We start from the raw sequence: 26,374 nt of genomic DNA, 5'->3' as shown, positions 1-26,374 counted from the left end.
CCAACCTTAACCACGCCCATTTGACATCCAACCACGCCCATGAAATCTAACTCCATCCAATATTCAGCCCCGCCCCATTCTCTATGCTGCAGCCAGTGGTTATTGGATATATATGAAAAATATTTTTTCACTTCATTTACTTCAGTGAACTTAAATAAATCTGCTATTGTTTGAACCCGGGGATGTGTGGAGCGCTACTTTTGTAGTGACCAGCAGCAGGTATGCGTTTCTGAAACTGAACCGTTTGAAGCAAGAGTTGTATCACATTTTGTCTTTTTCTACAGCAGTTTAAGGCCTTTGTTAGCACAGATTTTCAGTGTACAAAACCAAAATGAATTTCAGTCTCAAATGCTGAGTTATTTTAAATCATGACACCAAAATTTAAATTTTAATGCAAATGTATATCTGTTCTCAATATCAGTGACATACCAACATATTGGTCGATTCTTACTGGGAACAAATGGAATTTTATAAAAGCCCTAGAAATGGCACAAAGGAAAGTCTAGCCGCCTGACCCAGAATAGACAAACCCCATGAAGACCTGTTCGGCTATTGTTGCTTTAAACTCTTCTGACATACTTTCCTATTCCCACATTTATATATATTAAGTTAATGATCATTTAATTTATAAAATGTAAACATTGTTGTTAAAATGTAAAAATGTCAGTCTTAACGTCTTAACATATCATTCTCCTAATAAATCAGTTATAAATATTGCAATAAATATTGCATATATGTAACAGTGTTTACTGTACATGAGCTAAAGTGATGCGTTCAATCTGGCCAAATCAGAAGACATAGTTTTGCTCAGGGAGGAAATGAGTAAGATGGAGAATAGTTAAAAAAAACAAAACAGAGTGACAAAAAAATACTTCATTAGTAGAAAAGTCACTCTTCATTGTGCCAACTGAAATAATTCAGCAATGACTTAATTTATGTTTTCTTATATAAAGAAAACAGCAGTCAACGCAGAATGCACAATAACTAACCTAAATATACCTAATTATAAACAAACAAACAAAAAAAAAGGCAAATTCACAATATAAGAAAAAAATAACAGCACTGTGAAAAATGCAGTACAATGAATTAAAATAAAATTAATTTTTGATCCAAAATGATCCAAAAAAACATCAAATATCCAAATCAGTCAGTTCATCTGAGTGTATTAGTTAATACATAGTGTATGATTGTGTAATTATTAGATGAGTGTGTAGTGAGTTTCTCTCTTATCTGTATAATGAGATGGATGTGCTTTCTCCAGATGCATGATGAAATTGTCACCCTCCAGATATGTAAGCGTTGTCTTGTCTTGTCCTATTTTACCCCCGCCCCCACCCCCATTATTAAGCTCTGTATAACTTACATCTATCTAAATTAATAGAACAGTAATCCTCCTCTCGTCTTGATCAACGAACCTCAACTATTCACAATGACACTATATCATATAGGTATATAATTTTTTTTTTAACAGTCAACAATAACAGAAAAGCACACTTTTGTGTGCCTCTGGTTCATTTTAAACATTGTCTTAGAAGCTTAATGACATACAAAAACAATGAAACATCCACAAAATGAGCAGCTAGCATGCTATGCTAACCGCTAACGGTTGTTACTCGCATAAGTTTCCTCTCAACAAAAACACAGAGATGTCTGGCAAGCCCCCCCAAAAAAGCTCAATCTTTGCGGGTGCTGATTTATAGAAGCTTTGACCAGTCTTAATCCAGTTAATAGCATTTATAGAATGGTCTGGCTTGACTGAAGTGTTTTGTTGGCAACAGTGCAGAAAAAAGACTCACGGAACGGCAAGCTGGTGAAAATACAAATTACAACAACTACAAGCTAATTCAGACTGGATAACATTGAAAACTGGAAAAGTCTGGGATTATGCTGCGTGTGTGTAACCAATGGGTGTTACATCTACATTGAAATATTATTGTAAAATCAATGATGTCATAAACACGTGGATATTGTAAATATAAGTAACCATTTAAATATTTCTAATAAATATTACTGCAAATTGTACTTATACCACAGTTTGGAAGACTGGATATTTATCATGATACCGAATACCTTACAGAATAGAAACTGTCCCCCATTTGAGCTCCCAACTCCTCCTTTTATTGCCATAATGTGTTTTGATATATCTGAGAAATTGTGTTTCAGTAGCAACATGTGCTTATCTTTTAGCCTTAATAAAACAGCCAGTGTTTGGTGTGTGCCTTCAAACCAGTCATAGCACTTAGGCAGCAAAGCCGATGTCAGTTCCACAGTCTGCAATGTAATGCTTAGTGTCATGTCTAATATCCCTAACTGTGTATACATTAAACAAGCAGACACCACCAGAGATTCCTTTGACCCTTTGTATTTATTCGCCTTTCATCTTCCTGAAGCTGGGGGAGGAATAGAGAATAATGATTTATACATTGTTTGTGTTACAGTCAGCATACAGTGTGTATTGAAGGCATAACTTGCCTCCTGCTGAAGTTTTCTTATTTCAAGGTCCAATTTTCTCGGTGTCCTCCTCTTTAGTTCAGATTCCAGTGAGAGCTCTCCTGTTTTTTATTATATTCAGTATCAAGCTATGGCAGTTGTTTCTGTTGCTTCAGATGGGTGGCATTCGGTTGTCTGGTAGCGTGTGTGTTCTGTAAAGACATTTGCACAGAGGGAATTTTGCTTGGGGCTTCCATATCATTAATACTCACTATGTTGCCAGGCTGGCTTTTGACCTTGTACATTACATCATCTGGATCCTGTTACAGACTTGACATTTTGAGTGGGCACCACGTGATGACTTGCACAAGCTTGGTATGAAACCTCAGGCCTTCTTGCACCCAAAGAGATGGTACCATTGTCATTGTCCTTGTAATCTGCTGCTCCACTGGTGCCTTCACCCTATCACATTTAATGGGATTCATATGGAAGTGAGTAAATGGGACATGTCAGGGCTACAGTTTGCCTGTTACAGGATACTGACTGGATTGGCCATCGTCTGGCATTTGGGGTGCTGAACCTGGTGATGGTGTGTCCAATGGTGTGATGATGTTGATAAGAAACAAAGTCAGATAGTCCACATGGATTTGATATGGGTGAGTGGTAATGTACCTTGTAGACATGAAATGATGTACCTTGTGTTAGAACGTGGCATCTTGGAAAGATTCAGGATTGATTTTAAGATTCTTTTGCTTGTTTATAAATGTCTTAATGGTCTCGGGCCTTCTTATTTATCCAACCTTCTTTTTAATTATGAGCCTTCGCGGACCCTGAGGTCCTCTGGTATTGGCCTTTTAGTGGTTCCTAAAGTCAGAACTAAGACATACGGTGAGACCTCTTTCCATTGTTATGGTCCTCGACTGGAACAGCCTGCCAGAGAGCCTCAGGGCCGCGGAGACTGTTGATGTTTTTAAGAAGAGGCTCAAGACACACCTTTTTAGCTTAGCATTTAACTGAATTTTATTTTATTTTATTTACTTATCTTAATTTACTTCATTTATTAATTTATTTATTTTTAAATTGTTTTATTAGATTTCTTATTTTTAATACATTATTGTAAAGTCCTTCTATATATATATATATATATATATATATATATATATATATATATATATATATATATATATATATATATATATATATCAAACTGATAGCATCTTCAAGTGAAAGCAAGTGTTTTGACTTCAGCACCCACCAGTCCATCATCTCCATGGCAACATCATATAACTAATGCAGAAAGTCCCAGACACCAGAAACCTTAACAGTCAGGGTGGTAAATTTCCCACATTTTAGTATTATTTACATTTTTGTTGCTATAATGTAGCTCTCATATAGCTTCTACCGTTTGTTGTGTACAACTTGATCTCACGGATCCAGAGCCGTTTGAAGACAGATGGGTTACAGTCTCTGGTTGTGACAGACAGATACCCTGGATGACCCAAGAGACATCATGCGGGCTGAACAAGTCATGACACTTAGTTGGGGTTGATGGTGGGATCTTGGTGGCCTCCTGATACACTGGCAGAGCTACTAACAATAAGAGATTAGAGCAGCACGTGGTTTAAAGAAAACCTGTAGACAGAAGGGTTTATTGTGCAAATGGCAATTTGACAGTTTCCTACAGCATAGGTAAATAACAAAACATAATCTATATGCTCAACCTAGAACATTCCATTTACACAAAAAAAACCCACAAATGAGTCTTTTTAAGATGCAAGTGAGACATCTGTTTGTTAAGTGCTTGGGTGGTTTAGAAACTTGTCCAAAAGATGTGATTGCTTTTGGAGCTGTGGCGTTCTTGGTAAATAATGTGGCAGTGAAAGAAAAAAGAAGATAAAGATATCTTTAAATCATAATTACTGACAGAATATGATTTATAGACCTTAATGGAAACTGGAATTCATCCTGATAAAACCTGTAATATGACAGTCTGCTGCTTCAAATGCTTTTGGTTTGTTTTAGTTTATAGTTCAGACTGACTAGCGCTTATATACATTACCTATTTAAAATTTAATGGAGCGTGTAGGTGAACATATTTAGGACATTATGTCATCTTTTAAAAGGTATTTCATGCAGAGAAACAACAAAAAAACAAAGCCATGTAAGTTCATTTTCAAATAGCACATGACTTGTCACACTGTGGTTTCATTTATTTAATACAAACTAAGCCGGGGTTGCATGGTGTGATCTATCAGCAAGAAGGTCACTGGTTCGACCCTCGGCAGGGAGGAGGTTCAAACAATGCCCATTCTGTGTGAAGTTTGCATGTTCTATCTGTGTATGTGTTGGTTCTGTCCAGATACTCCGGCTTCCTCCCACTGTCCAAAGACATGCACGTTAGGTTAATTTGTGACTCAAAATTGTCCACAGGAGTGTGTGTGAGTGTGAATGGTTGTTTGTCTCTCTGGACTGCTGACCTGTCCAGGGTGGTGTACCCTGCCTCTCACCCAGTGGTTGCTGTGATTCCCACAACCCTGAATTAGACAAAACAGTTAGGAAGATGGATGGATCAATGTATGGTTGAATGGATGGATGGATAGATGGTTGAATGGATGGATGGATAGATGGTTGAATGAATGGATGGATGGATGGATTGATGGATCAATGGATGGATGGATAGATGGTTGAATGAAAGGATGGATAGATGGATGGATGAATAGATGGATAGATGGATGGATGGATGGATGGATGGATAGATGGACGGACCAATGGGTGGATGAATGGATGGATGGATCAATCTATGGTTGAATGAATGGATAGATAGATGGTTGAATGGATGGATGGATGGATCAATGTATGGTTGAATGGATAGATGGGTGAATGAATGGATGGGTGGATGGATGGATGAATGGATAGATAGATGGATGGATGGATGGATCAATGTATGGTTGAATAGGTGGATGGATGGGTCAATGGATGGATGGATGGATGGATCAATGTATGGTTGAATGGATAGATGGGTGAATGAATGGATGGGTGGATGGATGGATCAATGGATGGATGGATGGCTAGATGGATCAATGTATGGTTGAATGGGTAGATGGTTGAATGAAGAGATGGGTGGATGGATGGATGAATGAATGGATGGATAGATGAATAGATGGATGGATTGATTCAGGATGGATGGACAAACCATGCCAAAGTGCAGCAGCACAACTTTTGCAGCAACTACAGAAATAACAAAAAGGTAAGTAGCAACCAGCTGCAGCTACTCAAATTATTAAACTGGGAACCATAAAAAATAACAGCCTTAGTGAAAGATGAAGCTTTAGCAGTTTGCTGGTCCATAGAATTAAGATTAAGCAAGGAGGAAAGACACCACCAATGGACCTCATTTAGCATTATCTTCTTATGAGTCTTAAATGTGAGCTCTGCTGTGAAAGTGATGAACACCAAATAGTTTGGAAGTGACTGCTTAACCTTTACCAAAACAACAAGAGCTGCTTACTGAAGCTCACTGCTGGTGTGCTTCCTAACACCGTGTTACAACGTGCTGAATGCTCCAGAAAATATTCAGAACATATGTTTTTATAGAGATTCTCACACGATCATCAGTTAATCAAACGCATCGATCAGTAGCACAGCTGGTACTTGCCTATTCAAACTTATGAATGAAGCAAAAATGGTGTTCTCAGCTTTTCACACTGCTTTCACATTCCGACTTACTTTTTGTTAATAGTGACACAGGAAATTCTTAGAGTTTTGTTATTTATCTTAAGCTGTATTTTCCTCATTGTAAAAGTTATTTTCCAGAATAATGGAAATAATATTTAGAAATAGTTACTACCACATCACAAAAACCTTGCTATTCTACATAGTAAAGGATAGATTTTCCATAAAACTTTATGTCATAGACTTTATTTAATAAAAAGAAAATGTGATGATTTTGTTTATATCTGAACTGCTGTGATATGGTGCTTGTGTGCTTACTGGAATAAAACGATCAGCATTTTCTCAGAACATCAAATATATGTTGCAGAAGACGAACATAATGACTAATTCGATCACAAAAAATACAGGAAATATTCAGTTCTATGCACGTTGTGAGTTTGGCACACTGCATAAGCACAGCAAGCATACACATGCCTGTCAAATCATGTGAGCAAGAGGCTGCATAATTAAAGAGGATTTGTGATGTGAATAACCACATGATGCAGCCAAAATGCATCATCATCCTCTTGTATAAATTATAACTCAGTAGTGCGGCTTGTTTTTTGTCTCCCTCTAGATTAGTGTCAGGGCAGCTGAAGCAGCTTTGTGGGAAGTTTTGTGAATGTACTAGGGAGGGAAACATGCCACACGGTCTGAATGCTGGTCTTCCTTTATCACTTGTGCCAGATTTGGGATTCGGCCATGGTCTGCTGGTTGCGGCATGGGACAGAGCTGATCCACCATGCAGACAGGCTGGAAGCTGAGAGCAAAGCAAACTCCCTGGTGTGATGATCTCCATTTAACCTAAAGTCTGAAGTTTGAGCACATTTATGGATGAATGAATAAAGTAGGGGAGGGAATTACTGCTTGATCTACGCAAAGCCCTACTGAGATAAATACTGGATCCTTTCAAGGGGACTGTTTTGCACCTGTGTCTGTAACTTCATTAAGTTGTGCATCTAGAAAACTTACTCTAAGTTTATGCTGATAGGATGCTGATAAGTAAATAACAGTCTAGTATCGCCGATACCAATACAAATACAAATACCAATACAGATACCTAAACAAATACTTTTTAACAGGGCTGTCAAAATAAAAGCAATTAAACAATAATAATAAAAAATAATATTAATAATCATAATGATATAATAATAATAATAATAATAAATTAATTTAATTAATTCATTACTGCAAGGAGATCAATCTTTTGGAATTAATGCATAATTTTTACATTCATTAACTCATAAACAACAATTATTATTCATATTGTAAGTGAAAACCAGGGGGCGATAGACTTTAGGGACCAGTAGCTGCTCTCAGTGGGTTGTTTGGCAGCGTAGGACACCATCTTGGTCGACATGAAGCTTCAACCATTGCTTGAGCAGTGCCGCTACAGCTGGGTGCTCTGCCTTTACCGCCGCTCTACTTGGTCTTCTATTCTGGGACTTGTAGTAGAGCACTCTTGACAGGACGTCATTCGCTTCCTGTGCTCTACGTATCTGATCTGGCGTAAGAGACTGGTAAGTGTCAGAATCTTTGATCAACTTTAAAGCACTAACCTGGATAACCCTGACGACTTGGCGAGGGTCTCTCTGCTCGACTGCTACAGATTCCATGGATGCACTAATGGCTTCCTGCCCCACTTCAGCGGTACAGCTCTCCATGTAACTATCAATGTCCAGCGGCATCCGCGAGAGTCCATCCGCATCAGCGTTGGTCTTGCCCGGACGATAGCGTATGGTGAAGTTGTAGTTGACCAGCTCCGCGACCCATCTGTGACCTGTGGCGTTGAGTTTTGCAGTAGTGAGCACATATGTTAACGGGTTATTATCAGTGTACACCACAAATGATGGGGCATGGTACAGATAATCCCGGAAACGTTCACAGATGGCCCACTTCATTGCCAGACACTCTAACTTGCCAGAGTGTAGGTGGCACTTTTTCTCTGCCGGACTCAGGGTGCGGGAACCATAGGCTATTACTCTCAACTTGCCTTGCTGTCATTGGTACAAAACAGCTCCTAACCCAACCTGGGATGCATCACAATGTAAAACAAATGGCTCAGTAAAATCAGGGTACCCAAGGACAGGAGGTTTGGAAAGGGCATCTACGAGTTGGTTCAATATCTCTTGGTGGGAGATAGTCCACTGGATGTGTTAGCACTGTACTGTTTATTCTTCTTTACTCCTTTTTTGGAATTGTCAGCTTGGGCAGTGTTCTCAGAAGGTGGAGGACCTAGCAGGCTATAGAGGGGGTGGGCTACCTGAGAGAAGTTGGGGATGAAAGGCATATAATAAGAGAGGAAACCAAGTATTTGACGTACCTCTCCAACAGTTGCAGGTGTCCTCTCTTTTAAAGCCATCACAGGGGCCAACTGTGCTAGATCCATTGTATACCCTTCACCTGATACCAGTTTGCCCAGAAACTTGACACTGCACTTGAACACTTCACACTTCTTCGGGGTCAGCTTGACACCATGCTCTTTGTAACGCTGGAGGACAAGACGAATGTGCTCTAACGGCTCTTAGACGCTGCTACTGTGCACCAGGTTGTCATCTAGGTAAGGGAGGCAGATAGTGTCTCTGAGGCCTGTCAAACAGTGTTCCATGCTCCTCTGGAACTCAGCGGGTGCAAAACTCAGGCCGAAGGGAATGCGTACCCATTGGTAAAGCCCCCAGGGTGTGATAAAGGTGGTCAAGGGGCGGCTGTCTTCATCCAAGAAGCCCTGGTGGTACGCCTTGCCCTGGTTTAACACTGAAAACCAAGAGCTCCAGTGTATCCAGCATGTCTTGAATTGTCGGTATTGGGTGCCGATCTGGAACAGACTTTTGGTTGAGCTCTCTAAAGTCACAACAGAGGCGCAGAGTACCGTCTTTCTTGCGAACACACACCACAGGCGATGAGTAGGGGGACCGTGATGGTGTGATCCAAACTTTATTAAGCAGGTCTTGTAAATATTCCTCCACTTCTATGTGAAGAGGTTTTGGAACGGACATGTAGGTCTTTTGCACAGGACTTGTGTCGTGGAGAGTTATGTGCATTCTGAGAGATGGTATGCAGCCCACGTCGTCACCGTCATATGCAAATGCCTCACATTCCTCCCGCAACATCATCTTTACTGCTGCTTGTTGATTTTCTGTTAGGTGTTGGAAGTCCACTGGTGGATCCCATGACTTTGGTCTCTGCTTGATCTCTTGTTGTTCTGAGCTACTAGGCTTTTGTGACTTTAGCACTGTACTGTTTTTGTCTTGTGTTGGCTCGTTTACTTTTGTCTGAATGTTAGCTGCATATACAGTCTTTACTGGTTCAAGGTGTCCAATCACTTTACGACTCTCCAAATAAATCATGTGATTTGAAGTGTTAGTCACTGGAATGGGCACATATGGCACTTTTCTGTCTGAAATTTTCACAATAACATCATGAACAATCACACCCTCTGGTGGTGGCCCAGCAACAACAGATGAGAAGAGCATATCCTGGCCCCTTGCATGTGGACTAACATGTGCCCGAACATAGACTGTGGTGACTTGGTGAGCTGGTAAGGGCACTCTTTTTACTCCAGTACGTACCACACCTGTCTCTGCGTCTTCACTGCTGTTCTGCATTAGTTTGACAACATTGTGAGCAGTTCGTACTGTTACTTCAAATGCTTTACTCACGTAGTGAGCTAGCTGTTTCCTTCCGCTTTTGGTCTTTACTTCTTCCTGATTAACAATGACTTCAATAACATTGTAGCCAATGATGGGGTCACTGGCCACGGTGGGGTCACTTGATACTAAAATTGGCACTCACTGGGGACAAATCACTGTTTAATCTGAAGGTGACTTCAATCCAGCCAATGTATGGAATGGGTGTGTCGTTTGCAGCAGACACTGTAAGCGTCTCATTGTCTAGGAGTTCTGAAACGGGCCTGACAACTGTGTGGGGAAGGTGGTTTTGTCGCCAGGCTTGGCTGTTTGTTTAGGGACTCTTGGCTTTGGACTACTGCTGGTCCCATCTCAGTAGTCCCTCTCCGTTTCCCGTCAACAGTCTCCGTGCTCGGCATCCACGAGAGTAGTGACCCTCTCGCCCACATTTGAAACAGTGCATACAGCTTTCTCCTTTGCCCTCTTCTCTGCATCTTTTACAGCCCTTTTCCCTGTGTTTTGGTGACATGGTGCGGGGACCGGTTTCCATAGCAGTCATAAACATTTGTTTCATTTCTTTGCATAGTTCTTCTATTATCTGCTGTGTGTCTAGTTTAGTCTCTTTACCTTTTACTGTCTTTACTGCCGCTGCAGGAGGGGATTCTTTGGGCTTGGAGTGGCTTTGAACAAGTGTCGGGGGTGTCTGGTATTCTGTTTGGAGCTCCTGGACCTTGGGAATCTTGGCTGCAGCTGACCTTTTTCTTTTCTCAAATCTCTCATTTTCTAGCTTTGAAGCTTCGTTGACTTTCTCGATCAGTTCTTCATCTGTTATGCTCATAGTGCTGAGGAGGGGCTGTAACTGATACTTAATACAGTCGCTGAGGAGCCCAGTTTCAAGGGAGCGAAGGAATTTGCGCTGGATTGTGGCTCTGCTGTACAGTTCATCTGTTTCCTCATTTGCTGCTTTCCATAACAACTTCTCTTTGAGTTCAATGGCATGAAATACAATACTTTGGGCTCTTGAGAGATATTGAGCAGCTGATGATAAAGCTCTATGGGGCTGTTTACCTTGTAGTGACCCTTTAAGATGGTGAGCAGTTTACCAAGAGTCAACCCACGTTTTATCTCCAACATGTCTCTTAGTGGCATTCCTGGGCTAATAGCTCTGATCACTGCTTCAACTATTTCAATCTCTGAGTGTCCTTTTTCCCTCCCTCCTTAATGTGACCTCTTGAAGAGTGAATGTTCGCTCTGGCTTAGCTTTGGGTGGAGAAGCTTTTGTCTTTACAAAGGGGGTACATAGGGGGACATCCTCAGGTTGAGATTCTTTTGTTGGGGGTTGCTCTACTGGTTGACACTGCTCTTTAATTAATTTCTGGATGTACATGGCTATATTTTTATAAAACCATTCCACTTGATCCATTTCCTCCAGAAGCTGAAGCTGTATTGCCTGCATTTTATTTAAGGTTCGTCTCTTGGGAATGAAGGTGGTTGGTGATGATGTCGACTCACTAGCGCCATCTCCTGGCTGGCTCGCCAAAATATGTAACACTGCAGAAAATGATGGGCCAACTCATCTCCCGTGCAACATATTTATTTTTGCAAATCTGCAAAATAGAGAATTAACAGGATTTAGAGGAGCGGACTCGATGTGTGGTCTGTACACGGTCTCATCACGTCCTGACTAAACTTCTTCTGCCCAGTACTACAACAACTGAGATACAACACACTAGCATTTTCAACCACATTAGCACTGAAAGTTTCTTTTAGACTGATGTTGCATCTACACATCTCTTTCTATAACGTTTTCTCACCACATGCCTCACAATAATCAACAAAAATGAAAACATACATTTTAGCAGTAAACAAATACTTTCCTGAACTCTGATCAATTTTATTCTGCTTCTTAACCATTGTTTTAATCACTGTTTAATCATCTTATTCATTAATCATGAACTGAAGTTATTAAGTAACTAAACTGCTTGAAAATCAATTATCTGTATTATATGAACTACTTTTGCATTGAACATAAAGCATTTTACACTCTTTTTGGTCACACAGAAAAAATACAGTGTAGCTTGAACCCAAATTACACGTATGCAGAACACGGACTTTACAGTGGCTTACTGACGGCAATAGGACAACGTGCGCTCTAGCTTAGTCATTCACCTAGCCTAGTGTCTCCGTTCACACAGCTTTATGACATGAAACCATCTCTGCTAACCATACATTTTGGCCATTACTTGTGTTTTCAGACAGTATGTTCGTTTTACAAAACTATTCTTGTCTATTATTTATCTATATTTTACACCCAGCTTACCTGCAGAATAGAGAATTAACAGGATTTAGAGGAGCGGACTCGATGTGTGGTCTGTACACGTCTCATCACGTCCTGACTAAACTTCTTCTGCTGGTGTCAGCTACTGATGCATAAGACACCGAGCGCCCTCTTCTGGCAAAACCTATATTAACGCTATTTGCAAAAGAGATCTTACCCATGACTTTCTCAGTAAAAATGAATGGGGGGCGACTATTTCCATGTATTTATCTGTGACATAGTGCCACATAAGTATGGTACATACTGGCATGTAAGCACCTTGACACAGAGGAAAACCGAATCCACCTCATTTCCTTTTAACACATGAATTCTGGTCGTTTTTAAGCCTTGTATTTAGAATTTTTCTAATCAGACATCCCAAAACAAAGTTATTACTGGTACTATTTTAAAAATCTGAATTTGACAATATCTCATAGAGAGAAGCTGATTTCAGGCATGAACGTGCTTTGTAGCAACAGTGGACTGACTTCACCAAAAACCACTTTATGATCTCTTTTTATGAAGATTTGTTCAGGTTTTAGCTTTTAGCTTAACTTTAAAGCATCTGTGCTATCACACTAGTATAAATAGATATAGATGTTGATGTGGATATCTATATTTGGATTGATCTGCCCACAACTTGATGCTAACTCTCAGTCGTCTTAATTATTTCCAAACTGCACATTAATAAAACAGCAAGTATCAGATGATTCCCTGCATTGCAGACATTTATTAGGTGTAAATTCATTAGTGAACTCGTCGCAGCATCGACACTCTGATGGGAAATTAGATTCAGCATATTTATGTTTCCAAACTCGTGAAATGCTAAATTAGCAAAGGCAGCTCATTCCCTGTCAGGTAAAGCTGCATCTGAAGTGGAAAACCTGAAGTAAAAAATAAAATCATACACAGTTATTTATAAATATGAATTCTAACGGAAATGTTTGATGGACTGATTTCACATCAGTATCAGTATTTTTTTTTGTCTTAAACCTGCAAACTATATATAATTTGAAAACATGGCAACATAACAGCTCTCCCCAAAAGTTCAAAAACCTTCCTGGGCTCTGAAGAAAGAAGTTTAAACCCAGAAAACCCAGGCCCTGAAAATGTAAAGTAGCAGAGAGAAATGATGAAGCTTCAGATGAGAATAAAGCTGAAATATTTAATTAAACTGAGTATATGTTTTTTTTTTTTTACTCTTGTTTGTGTTGATTTTTTCTTCAACAGACTAAACTGCATTAAATCCCTGAAGCTGAAGGAGAATCAGCAATGTGATAAGAGTGAATGATATGATGAATCAATACCTGGTCACTGCTTTTAATGATAAGAAAAACAGTTAATAGCAAAACTGAGAAAAGCTCAAAACCTATGAGGATCCGATCAACTGCTTCTTTCTTAACACACTGCGTTGTTCAGTGCTCTTCCAGCACGGTAAAAGTTTAATCAACTGGTTTTAAATTTAAACCACATGGACTCGATGCTCAGGGAGGAGTTGTGGTGAAGAAAATGATTGAATAATACATCAAATAAATCACTTTCGGCTCATTTTTAAACACAGTCTTTGACTAGCTTTCTTGTCATTTCTTTAAGTAGTCTTCAGGAGTCGTTCCCAGATTCAAGAACTCAAAAGATTTTCCAAAAGGTTTTTCATGTAGACTATCTGTAGTGTTCTCTGTCCTGATGATCCTCAGCTGCTCCAGGAACGCGGCGGTCCCAGCTCTGGTGAGGATTCATCGTATGATTCATGCCATAGCTTGTTTTTTTTTTGGCCTGCCACTTATTTTCCAGTTCCAGCTATAAATTTTCCATCTTCTTTTGTTTTTATGAAAAACCACACTGAGACACAGCTCTTTATAAAACACCCTGTTGGTACAAAAACTGTTTTAACTTTAGGACTTTTTTTAGATTCAGTAAGACAAATAGGAACAAATTATGTGTCCACGCAACAAGCTGTTTGTAATAAAGTTACCATTTCCAAGTGGTTCAGTGTTAAACACAACACTGGTTCAGATCAGCCAGCAAACAGATGTGGCTCTTGTAAGCAGCCAATAAAGAAAAGAATTTTGTCTCAAAAGTTCACGGTGATGTAAATCCTTTTGCACTTTTCACTGTTTGATAGATTCATGTAGTTTTTCATTAAATAATGCCAAGAAACACTCAAATTACTTAAATATCTGCTCGAATAGCTCATTAAGAAGCAAATCATAAATCAGTGATACTGCCGAAATGCTCCATCATCACAGCTGCCCCCCAATGAACACACCAGCCAGAACATGTCAGCATTTCATCTTAAATCAGATTCATTTGTGCATAAAATGTCTTTCTGTTGTTCAGTCAAATCAACATAAAATATGAAACGCTGAAAAGCCATTGAAAAGTAACGTATGGGTAGTTTGGCTAGTCCACACATTTCAGATGAGCCTGCATGTAGACAATGATGTACTTGTAGTGTTTCTTAATGTTATGCAAGTATACAGAAGGTATCAATGTGCATCATGTGTTGCTTTGTTCAGACACCAGAAAACAGAAGCAACACTGAGTGTGTCTGAAAGCAACAAACTTCACTCACTTTAACAATTTTTTATAGATTTTGCAATCAGTTTTTATTATTCCAGCTTTTTACTTTACGTTACTTTCTGACTTTAAAGATACGCATCTCTGACTGGTTTTTAAGGCACATTGATGTTCATCGTGTTCATTCCTGGAGCTGTCGCTGCCCTGCAGAGTCCGAGTCAAGGAACGGTATTTCACACCTTTTTCTTCCAGGATGCTGCGTTACTCTACAGCTTAGTTTTGCTTTACATGTCAGCAACTAGACATCAACACAAGGGATGTTTAAACCCACACAGTGATGATTTACCAAAGAAATCCAAGAGGAAATTATTGGAATAAGAGAGAAAAAAAGAAAGAAAGAAAGAGACAGAACAAGAGACAAAAAAACAAGACTGACTGACTTTTACTGGCTTTAGGGAGCTCAGAGAAGAGACAGAATTCGCTGTTAAGCCTGATACATACTCCACAAGAAATGAGAACCTTCTGTTTGCTCTTCAGGCTGCAATAGCAAGAAGGTGTCTGTGTTGTAATGTGCAATGAACAATCGACCAGATGATTCATACTTGATGAGAAACTGTCTGTGGCAGGGTGGGGTTACACAGCTCTCTCCGTGTCTTTATACGTCACGTGTTTTATCCATTCTCATACTTTCTCACCACCTCGATCAGCTGTTAAGTAAATCAATCCACACATCCTGGCATCAGCTGAAATGCAGAAGTGACAACATTCCACCTCATGTTTCTCTGTGTTAAGAAGTGTCATTTGTGGAGGGTGCGGTCAATGTAGAATGAAATGCACAAAGCAGAAAGATGTCGCTGCTGCATTTTTGCTGAAGCGAGGTTGGTGAGAAAACATGAAACTGTATAAAACACATGTAGTGTGGAGATTAGAATAGAACAGATTCAACTTGCACCAGATGTAGACGCTTAAATCAGAAAGAAATGCTGGGCATTTCTTTCTCATGCATGTTTGCCTGAAATCTGCACGGTAACTTTTAACTGATCTTGCTTCAAATTATTTTAATTTAATTATTTTATTCTGACTTTTGCTATTTGTTGTTTTGTTTTGTTTTTTTTTAGTTTTTCATGCTTCTCTACGCCATCTGTAATGCTTTTAATGTTTTGTGAAGCACTTTGACTTGTCTTCTACATTAAAGGTGCTATATATGGTAAAAAAAAAAAAACAACAAAAAACTTGCCTTGTGCTTAAAGACACGGACACTGCCGCATGCACAAGTTTCATCTTTAATTTTAAATAACTGAGCTCCTTTTTCATTCCTCATAAAAACACAGAAATCCCTCTGCAGAAATATCCACCCCATCATGAATTAAGCCTCGTGGAGTATGAATCGACTGGACCGAAACCCAAAAAAAGAACAAAGTTCTTGCTTCACAGAGAATGTAACAGACTACAGGGAGTTCATCGCTGAGAAAACTGGCCAAGTTGAGCAGTACTTCTTCAAGTAGCATAACTTTCACTGGTGGAATTAATACTCTCCTACCGAGATTCATCTTCTGTTGTCTTCCTCCACCGTCTTGTTTCTCCTTTAGGTTTGGCTGCTTTGAGCCAAACGTCAATAAGTCTCACCAGACAACAATGGTTGTAAATGAAGGCGATGGAAAAGCATTTCTCACAAGGTAGCACTGCCGTCCCAGCATGCAACAGGGCGCAATACATCTCAACATTATTGATATACTGCACAGTGCATTACCCCCTCCCTCAGTGTAAATAAATTTTGTTTTGCTTTTGAAGTATCAACTTTTCACTGACACAAGAAAAAAAGCTCAGAAAGTTTTAAAAATGTAACATATTAATGTTATTATATGCACATGTAGAGTGATGAAAATGTAAAGAGAGCAGTTCTGGTTGTTGTGCAGCACGATGTGAGTGGGAAACATCCCGCGTGTTCTGAGAGAAACACTTCAGAGTTGTTGGAAGACGTTAAAGAGTCAAAGAACACCTGACTTTAGATACCTGCACACTGGATAATGATTAAACTACTAAAACAGCCTATTTGTGCTTAAAATGTATGTTTAGTTTCCAGTCAACAAACGGAAAATCAGCTTGTTATTTTGCTGTCAGAATAATTAGCATACACGTGTCTGTGTATATATACACATATATACACTCGTCTAGACGAGTATATACAGGTTTAACAGCCTTACTTACTGCTGGTAAACGTACATGAGCTGCTTTGTCGTCTCAAATCTCCCCACTCAGAGAAAGTTTGCAACTATAATTTGGACTTAACTGTTACACGCGTACAGATGATTTCAGATGGCAGAAAACAAATTCTGGCAAAAAGATGTCTCTGTTGTAAGACAGAAAAAAAAGCACAAACAGCAGGGTTACTGTAAGGGTTGAAAACGGGGCTTAGCAGCTTCATGATGTCTCCTGCTGCTAAAAAGCTGATTAATTCAACACTTTGATAATGGCTGGCTGAAAAACCTGGCAGAGAAAGTTGAAAGGCGTTCATCAGTGCAGTCTGCCACGGGGGGGGGTAATGAAACATGGTTCGCATGTGAAGAAAAAAATGAGTTGCGAGTCATTGCAGGAGGCAGAAAAAGGGGCTCATCTGTTAAAACTTTTCCATTCTTTATGTGTGTGGAGCTGACATGATTAGTGCTATAAACATAAAAATTACATTCTGCTTCTTTATCATTTGCTTAAAGAAACCTTTAGACTTTATAAGCATTACCGAACACCACTATGATCAGTGTCTTTATATGTGTATCTTCGGTGTTTTGTATTACTTTCTAAATTTCATGTAATTTGTAGTTTTTTAAACTTAATCCTTTAAAGTCAGACCTAGGAAGAACTGGGCAAAAAAGTCCAACTTTTAAAATCTGAAGTCTTAATTTGGCCCTGTAACAAAAATCTGGAAAAAAAAAAAAGACATTTATTTGTGGGTATTTTTAGCATTTATTACTATGCGATCGGTTATTGCGTAATCTTCTGCTCTTGGTATTTGGCAGGTGGCAGGAGACCAGTATCATACAGTGGAGAGCAGTGTTTTGAGCTAAGTTTCTACCATAAAATGATGGGAAATGTCTCAGAAACTGTATCAAATATTTGGCTTTATAGGGTTAATTTACCCCATAAATTTACAAATGAATTTTCATATGAAAAACTTGCAATCACAGCCCTTTTCATAATTTCTCCTGCTCAGCTCTGCAAAGTTTTTTCTCTCTTCAGTCCAGTTTCTCTGTCTGTGCGAGCATTTCATTCCTGTCTTAAAGACCGAAACCACAGGACGCAACATCACCGCAAAGCTAAACAATCCTGACACTTCCCATTTTTATCAGATATGTTTTCAATTCGTATTGAGGAAGATGTTTTACATTTAGTCAGTTTGTTCAAGAGAACTGTTTGGAATAAGCAATACAGCCAAACAAAAAGAGCCTCATCGGATGGATCTCAAGGCCTTTTTATGCTCCTCTGATTTTGACATTTACATATGCACACTGTCAAGCTCAGTGATAGCCAGCTGAGTTCAACAGAGGCACAGCTGTATTGAGGCTTACAGAGAACAGATAGAAACCTGGGTGTGGTGAACTGCTTTCAGGATTCCAGGCCTGCACTGCAAACTGAGTTGAAATGCAGTTCATGTGTTATTACCATTAACAATACTATTACAATAATTAGTGGCAGTAATAGTGGTGCTGTGCACAAACCTCCAACCAGGAGAAAACTGCATGAATCCAGATTCATCAGGCACTTCATTTGATTGGTCTCAGAGGTTGGAGACAGCTCCTGCAGTCAAACACACACAAAAAAAGCAACTGTGTGAAGCAAAACTGATGCACACTGTAAAAAATAAAAGAGCCAAAAATATCCAAAAGAAACCAGATTCAGACATCAGAAAAAGCACAGTTTAATAAGTAAAAAAAAAGTTACTTAAAAGTAAATATATTTAAGAAAACTATCTCATAAAGTGTTAAAAACCAACATTTTATACATTATTTAAAAACAGCTAAAGAAGGATCCTGACACAATGGCTGATCAGTTCACAACCTCAGAGAGATCGATAAACTCTTGATTTGTGTTTTACTTTGGGACTGTGACAAACATCGGATCAGCCGACCTGAGGGAGCACACAGGGGGAACAATTTCATATATATATATGAATCTATAGGTATAGCAAGGCGAGACCATTTTTAGGGCTTTTCGACCAAAGAAGAACTGGTGCTGGTGCTAGAACCAGTGCTTAGGTGGTTCAGCTTCGGTGCTAGCAAAGAACTGGTTTTAGTTTTGACCAAAAGTGTCTGGTAGGTGCTGCAACGTTGCCGACCGGTCACCGAGAACAGAAATCAGGATCTGGAAATCTGGGTCTCTTTTGGGTCGTCCGATGCTGCTGCGCTCCAACTCCTTTTTCTGGTCCCCAGAAATCTTCTGTAAAGTTTGTTAAACTAATTTGTTGTCATATTATTATTGTTTTTATTACTGCATTATCCCATCACTGTACTTGATTAAATTATGACATATTTAGGATAATATTATTTTTATACAGGTATATACTGGGTTGTTATTGTTATTGTATTGTTAATGGATTTCTATTGGTGTTATTGATATTAAATTGCTTCATCACTGGGGTGGGATTATATGTGATCTTACGCTTCCAACTCCTTTTGAACAATTTGTCATATGTTTTATTTCTCTTTTATTTCTTAGATTTATCTACATGTTCAAATAAACTTTCTAAACCGAAAAAAAACAAAACAAAAAACCTTTCGACGCTCATGTTTTGGCCAGGTAACGCAAACAGCTGTTGATGCACACAACATGAAGCGGTTCCAAACTCTGGCCCAGCAAAGAGTTGGTGCCAGAATAGAACCGGCTTTGAGAACCAAGAATCAGTGGTAATCAGTGCTTAAGAGCAGCTGAAGACTCAGCTTTTCAAGGAGCACTTCAACACTTAGTATAACTATATTGTATATTGTAAAGCTGGAGAACTTAGCCAAGTTCTTTGCAACAAACTTTATGTTTATTATATTAACTCTTTGTATTATAACATAGGTGATATTATGGGGTGAGAAGGGAGTAAACAAAAACAAAAAAAAAACAAATAAAAAAAAAGCCTGTAGCACTTCATGGAAGGACCTGCGTCCAACTGGACAGTCAACTAGCACCTTCCTACGATGTCCTCTACTGTTTAATTTCATGTGTGTGTTGTTCTCACTCATATGTAAGTCGCTTTGGTTAAAAGCCTCTGCTAAATGACTGGTCGAAAAGCCCCCTTAGAAATTTAAACACTTATGAATAATTTTACAAATTATTCTAAAACCAGCTGGATGCCAGGGAAAGGAAGCCAAGCTTGGGGGTCATGTGCTGTTGCAAGTTCATTTCTATGGCACAGTGCATGTACAAGACAATTCAATGCTTCGCATAAAACATTAAAAGCATCACAGATGATGAAAAGAAAACACTAACAAGTAGCAAAAAGGCATCAACAAATAGCAAAAATCACAATAAAATCATACAATCATTTGAAAGGATTAAAGTAAGGATAAATTTAAAGTTACCGTGTAGATTTTGTGCGCCGTAACTTTTTAAGTGTCCACATCTGGTGAAACTAATCTCCACTGGCAATGATTCTTCAGGCCATTTTTCTCCTTTTTCTTTACACAAAATATCACTTTCATCCAGACATCTGCTTCATTTTAGCCCAATCCTACATTGTTTCTTGTGTTTATGTGTGTGTGCTGGTTTATGTGTTTGTTCAAGGTCAGGTCCAACATTGACTCCTGTTACTTTTGCATTTCCATCTTCAAGAGACATTTATGTCCTTTTCTGTCCTGACCTGTTTCCCTTTTACAGCCTTGCATATTTCTTTGTTCTTGCTCCAAAGTTTAGAAACATCTTTCGTCACCCTCAGTGTTCAGTTAACTTCTACGTATTTTTTCTGCATTTACAGCATTTTATGGACATCTGCCTTGTTCACACACGTTACAACTTTATGATGATCATATTTCTAACCTTTTTTTTTAAGTATTAAGCTGGTTGGACCACTTAAAATCCCTGTGACAAAGTGGGTAAGGTGCCACCACTTGTCACTGTTGCTCAACCCAAAAGCAGCTAACCATATTGTGTTTGAGTTACTGATACTTTTCTCCAACCTCTCAGTGGTCAGCAGACACCAGCTATCCTGGGTTTGTTTGTGTTTTGTTTTGTATTTGAGTCAAGTTAAAATATACAACCACTTGTTAAAATAAAGATGCAGACATAGAAATAATTTGGTTTAATATTCTGTTTGTGTTCTTAATGAAATGTTTAGTATTATTGACTTAATTATGTTCTAGGACCAAAGGGAGGAGGAGCTGCTCATGTCCTGCATTTAGAGGGTTTTACCCAATTGGTGATGTCACTGGATGGTACCAAGTATGAGGAGGAGGGAGTTGTATTGTCACACAGGAATTAGTTTGTCTTTTATAGGAAATGTATTGTGCCTGATGTTAGTGGAGGGGGTCATCAGTTTAGAGGGTCATCTGAGGTAACGGGGAAAGAATGACTATAACTTTAGTACCTGGAAGGTGGTCAATGCTGGGGCGTCTTCTATAAACAAGAAAACAAAGCGAAAAGATTTTAAATTCAATGGTAAAAAAAAAAAAAAAAAAACTTTTATTAACTGTAAGAGGGCAAGCGTAAATGAAATGGAAAGAGTTCATAGATCACAAAGGTTTGTACCGCTAGATTTCATAAGATGCCAGACCATAAAGAACAAAGATCACAATCGTTTTGAGTAAAACAGTGAAGCTGAGAAGTTGCACCTGGTTTTAATCAATGAATTTATGTGTTGTAGGCAAAAAGAAAAGGAGCTCGGGTCTCACACCAATGAATTGCAGTCAGAGATACTTTCTGAACAAGCTTGCAGGTTATTGACAGGAGGTGAGGGGTGTCATCCCTGTGGGGGTTTCTTTTTAGGGGGAGGGGTCCAACAGCTTCATTCAAACAGCTTTTGATGCTAGTGGGCTGATCGCTACCTAGACTCTCTGGACAGATACCATACATGTGCAATAACTGACTTTAAAATGAAGCACATCTACGTGGCTGTCTCATCTTCCTTTATTTCTTCCATCTGGGGTTTCATCAACGTCTCGAAGCGGGAGAAGCCAGACACACAACACAACCTGGAAGCTAAGTAAAGGTGTTTCTTACAGTAGTCATCTCACATTCAGGGGCTCATCAAGCTCATTTCTGGTGACTGAATCTGAATAATCTCACCACTGATCAGGTATAACTTCTCATTGTCTTACAGGCCCTCGACTGGACAGCTGACTAGAGACTGCTGATGTTTTCATAAAAAGGCCCAACACTTCTTTAGCTGAGCTTAGAGCTGAACTCTTATTTGATTTAGTCTTTGTGTTATTTTTCTGTGTTTTTATTGTTTTGATTTACTCAACTGTTTTTATTATCTCCTTTATTCTGTTTTAATTTATTTAATCACAAACTCCTTTACTTACTGTTTACTTACTGATTGTTATTTTGATCTGATTCCATTGCTTTTCCCTTTATTTTATGTCTACTTTTAGCCCCAGTGAGTTCCTCCTGGAGAACCTTCCCTCTGGTAGCTTTATCTACTTGCTCTGCGTGTTGCCGTGGTGACTGCCTAGATCTGGGTGGTCCTGCACTGCAACCCTGTGGCTGTGGTGTGGATCCGCCCCAACCTGTCCTGAGCAGTTCCTGTGGCAGGGGGCTTCTGGTCTGAATGGATCCATAATATTGTTTCTTAAAAGTAGCATCAAGCCAGCTGTTTTTATTCTGTTAATACTTTTATACCAACATTCAGTTAAGAGGCAGTAATGAGGGATTGGATTTTATGGGAAATGGGATATGGATCGGTCAGGTGACCACACATGTGCTTTGTTTGTGTGTGTCTTTGTGTGTGTGTGTGTGTGTGTGTGATTTTGTGTGAAACAAATGAGATGTTGGTTGCTAAATTACTGTTATAAACTCTGTTGTACAAAAGGCTTTTTATGTATAAACTGTGTTCATAGAGTATTTTGTATTGCCTTGTGCATGAAAAGTGTTCTAGAAATAAAATTTTTGATTTGATTTGATTTGATTTGATTTGATTGTCATTGAGTGCTGCGTTCATGTTCACCCTCCGGCATCTACCTGGCCATCAAACACCAGCCATTTCCTGTCAGGACTCTGACAGACGGGAAATCAGATGGCTTCTAAACAGCTTGAACCACAAATGAGAATAATTGTGGCAAATAGTCACCTTTGCTGCCCACGGTAATAACCTGATGAGTTATAAATGCTCCAACAACACACAGTCATTTCAGACTAGAAACAGTCTTGCAAAACTTTGTTAATGAGGTTAAAGCAGCTCAGTGAATGAAGTAAATTACTTTTGAAACATGGAAAAGCTTTCTTTTAGATTTTTCTGGAATGCACAAAATGTTAGAATTTAGAGGTTTATTAAAAATCGACTCTCATTTAGTAATATGCGAAAGCTCATGAACATCATTGAATACTCCAACGTCACTAAAACAAAAGGTCTGGTCATATCGCTTGACGCTGAAAAAGCGTTTGACCGTGTGGAGTGGCCATATTTATTTGCAGTTATGGAGAAATTTGGTCTGGGGGACGGCTTTATTGCCCTAATTAAGTTGTTATATAATTCTCCCAAAGCTTGTGTTATTGTAAATGGTATTAAATCGACTGAGTTTAAACTGAGTAGATCCACGCGCCAAGGGGACCCGATTTCTCCATTAATTTTTGCATTGGCAATTGAGCCTTTGGCTGAGGCCATTCGAAGTCATAGTTCCATTTCTGGATACCAAATTGGAGGGTCTGAATATAAATTTGTGTTATATGCTGACGATGTTTTGCTGTTTATCACTAATCCTGAGAAGTCTGTTTCAGCTGTAATGTCAGTTATAAAATCATTTGGGTCTCTTTCAGGTTATAAAGTTAATTTTGATAAAACAATTGCCATGCCATTAGGAAATTGTAACAAGATTGATAATTTCCCATTTTCTTGGTCTGACACTGGGTTCATATATTTAGGTATTCATATTTCGCCAAATATTAGGACTATTCTTAGGAAAAATTTTGAGGTGGTTCATAAGAAAGTTAAAGGAGATCTCACTAGATGGGCGGAGCTCCCAGTGTCCTGGATGGGCAGGATAAATTTAATTAAAATGAATGTGTTACCACGTCTTCTATACCCTTTACAAATGCTTCCAATATATTTAACAAAAAAGGTGATAAAGGATATTGAGAGGGACTTGTCAAAATTTATATGGAGAGGGAAAAAGCCCAGATTAAGTTTTAAAACTTTGCAGTTACCCAAAGATGGGGGTGGACTCGCTCTTCCTAATATTATGTATTACAACTGGTCTTGTCATTGTAGAATTCTCCATGACTGGGTACATGCTTATTTGAAGGGAAAAGGAAATCCCCTTGAATCATGGGCGTGTACTCCCTATTCATTAATAAGTGAACTTATGAGAAAGAAGAAGGTAACACAGACTAATGTGTTGATTTACAATACTATAAAAGTTTGGCGAGATATGAATAAACATACATCTTATATTTCCAACCTCTATTACTTGACACCTTTAGTGAATAATATTGATTTTCCCCCAGGGGTTAAAAGTGCTGTTTTTCAAAGATGGTACAGTGCTGGAATAAGAGTAGTTGGTGACTTATTTGAAGGTAATATCCTTTTGTCTTTTGTACAGGTACAGAGTAAATATGGTATTTCTCAAAAGGACTTTTTTGCATATTTACAAATTAGACATTTTGTTCAAGTAAATTGTGGACTTACTCAAGGAACAATGTTGCCAGGACCCATCGAGAAATTTGTACTGGATCTTAATGTGAAGAAGTCCATCATTAAGCAGTCGTGTGCAAATTTACAGGAATATGCTGGACATCATCTTGGAAAGTTGATTGATCGATGGGAGGAGGATCTTCAGTGCCACTATGATGAGACTGACTGGAAAGATTGTATTCGATTTACTCATTCATTATTTCTTAGCAATAAATACAAAGAAATTCAGTATAAAATATTACATAGGCAGCACAGGACTCCGGTCTTCCTGAACAAGATAGACTCACTAAGGTCCCCCTTATGTACTAAATGTAAAATTACTGATGGGACGTATTTACATTGTCTATGGAGCTGTCCAAAGATATCGAAGTATTGGACTTGTGTAACAAAAGAAATAAGTGCTATATTGAAGAGAAGAATCTGCAAAGACCCGGGTCAGTTTCTTTTGGGGCTGCCGTCTTCTAATAAGTTTGCAGATCGAAAACAATTTATGTTAGTAAATAAGCTTTTATTTTTAGCACGGAAGTGTATTTTATTCAATTGGATAAAAGATAAACCACCAACTGTTACTCAGTGGTATAAAGAAATTTTTCAAGTTTTACCTATGGAAAGACTGAGTGCAAAGTTGAATGGTAATGATGACCGTTTTTTTTATTTATGGCGTCCCTTCTTGGACTACTTACCCGGAGACTTGAGCGGTGTCCTTCGGAGAGGTACAGGCCTGAAGTGGAGTGCTTTGGGTCTATCTAAATGAATATGTGATGTTACGTTTGTGACAGATGGAGGTATTTATTTTTTCTATTTTTGTGATATTTTTGTTTTTTTTTAATATTGCTCAGACTGCTCATCGTTCAGTGTTATGTTTTGTATTTATTTTTTCATTTGTGTTGTTTTGTTTTGTTATATTAAAATTCAATAAAATATATTTACAAAAAAAAAAAAGAATTTAGAGGTCCTCTACGCACAGAACAACATGACATGCTGTACAGCTCAGTTCAATGAGAGCGTGCCTTTATCTTTTACAGCTTCCACATGCAACATCCATTTCTTTTCCACTAGCAGGGATGACTCTGCAGTCTTTCAAGGTCACTGTAGAAACCTCTGTGCATTCTAATCAAAGCGAAGAGTGTTTGCTTAGAGACTGAAATAAAACACCTATGCTGTCATAATTGAAACTGACAACAAGTGTCGATTCTCCAGTGAAATGGGCTGGCAAGAGCTGCGCTTTAAATTGATTTATTATAATATAAACAAATGAGGATGCCTGGGCTGGGGCCATCTGGTGCGTGACAGAGAAGAGAGTTTTCTGTAATGTGATGATCTGACGTTAAAAAAGAAATGCACCGCGCATGCAGGGAATTTAATACCCCAGACTGCTGTTGACGCCACAACAGCTGATATGAAGTTAGTTAAGTAAAATATGCAGCAGAAAAATAAACCAAGACAAAGAACTACTTCTCCCCTCGCAGGAAAATGACTTTTTTTTAATGCATTAAGACTAGACATGCTCTTGTTTTACATTTTGATTGCATTGGCGTGTGATGTCACTCCTCATCCTACTTATTCAATGACAAAACAAAGAACAATTTGTAAAATGACAAGTTTATATATGGAGACATTTTTTCAGATGACAAGTTCATTTGGAAACAATTGGAGGATGGGAGAATAAATGATTTTCCATCACTGCAATCTGCAAATTGCTTGCGCATGTATGACTACTGTGTGTGCCAGGGACAAATGAGCGAGGTAATAAAGATCTCGTTTTAACAAGACAGCCAAATGTTTCTTTTGTTTACCTGTCACTGCAACTTTTCTTTCAAGCAGCTTGCAATTAATTGAGACGCCAATCCCGCTAAATAATGATCCATCAAAAACTCAGAAAGACAATCATGTGTATTAATCTCGCCTCCCTGTTGTGCGCCGACCTACTGGTTCCGCAACACGCGCTAT

General features: G+C 38.7%; 1 protein-coding gene across 1 annotated transcript in view; it reads right to left on the bottom strand.

The window, feature by feature from the left end:
• Window positions 1-26,374, bottom strand: part of esyt3 (extended synaptotagmin-like protein 3) — a gene marked incomplete at both ends in the record, with an annotated part of 78,172 nt that overhangs the window by 10,465 nt on the left and 41,333 nt on the right. The window contains 6 exons of the mRNA XM_079254767.1: window positions 7,701-8,138; window positions 8,327-8,404; window positions 8,465-8,632; window positions 8,687-8,884; window positions 9,801-9,916; window positions 10,395-10,786. Coding sequence (XP_079110893.1) covers window positions 7,701-8,138; window positions 8,327-8,404; window positions 8,465-8,632; window positions 8,687-8,884; window positions 9,801-9,916; window positions 10,395-10,786 — 1,390 coding nt within the window. The remainder of the gene's footprint in view (window positions 1-7,700; window positions 8,139-8,326; window positions 8,405-8,464; window positions 8,633-8,686; window positions 8,885-9,800; window positions 9,917-10,394; window positions 10,787-26,374) is intronic.

This window comes from Telmatherina bonti (assembly GCF_933228915.1).
Source record: "Telmatherina bonti genome assembly, chromosome: 15".
Classification (NCBI taxonomy): domain Eukaryota; kingdom Metazoa; phylum Chordata; class Actinopteri; order Atheriniformes; family Telmatherinidae; genus Telmatherina; species Telmatherina bonti.
The sequence above is the reverse complement of the archived record's forward strand: the minus strand, read 5'-3'. Positions and strand labels throughout refer to the sequence as shown.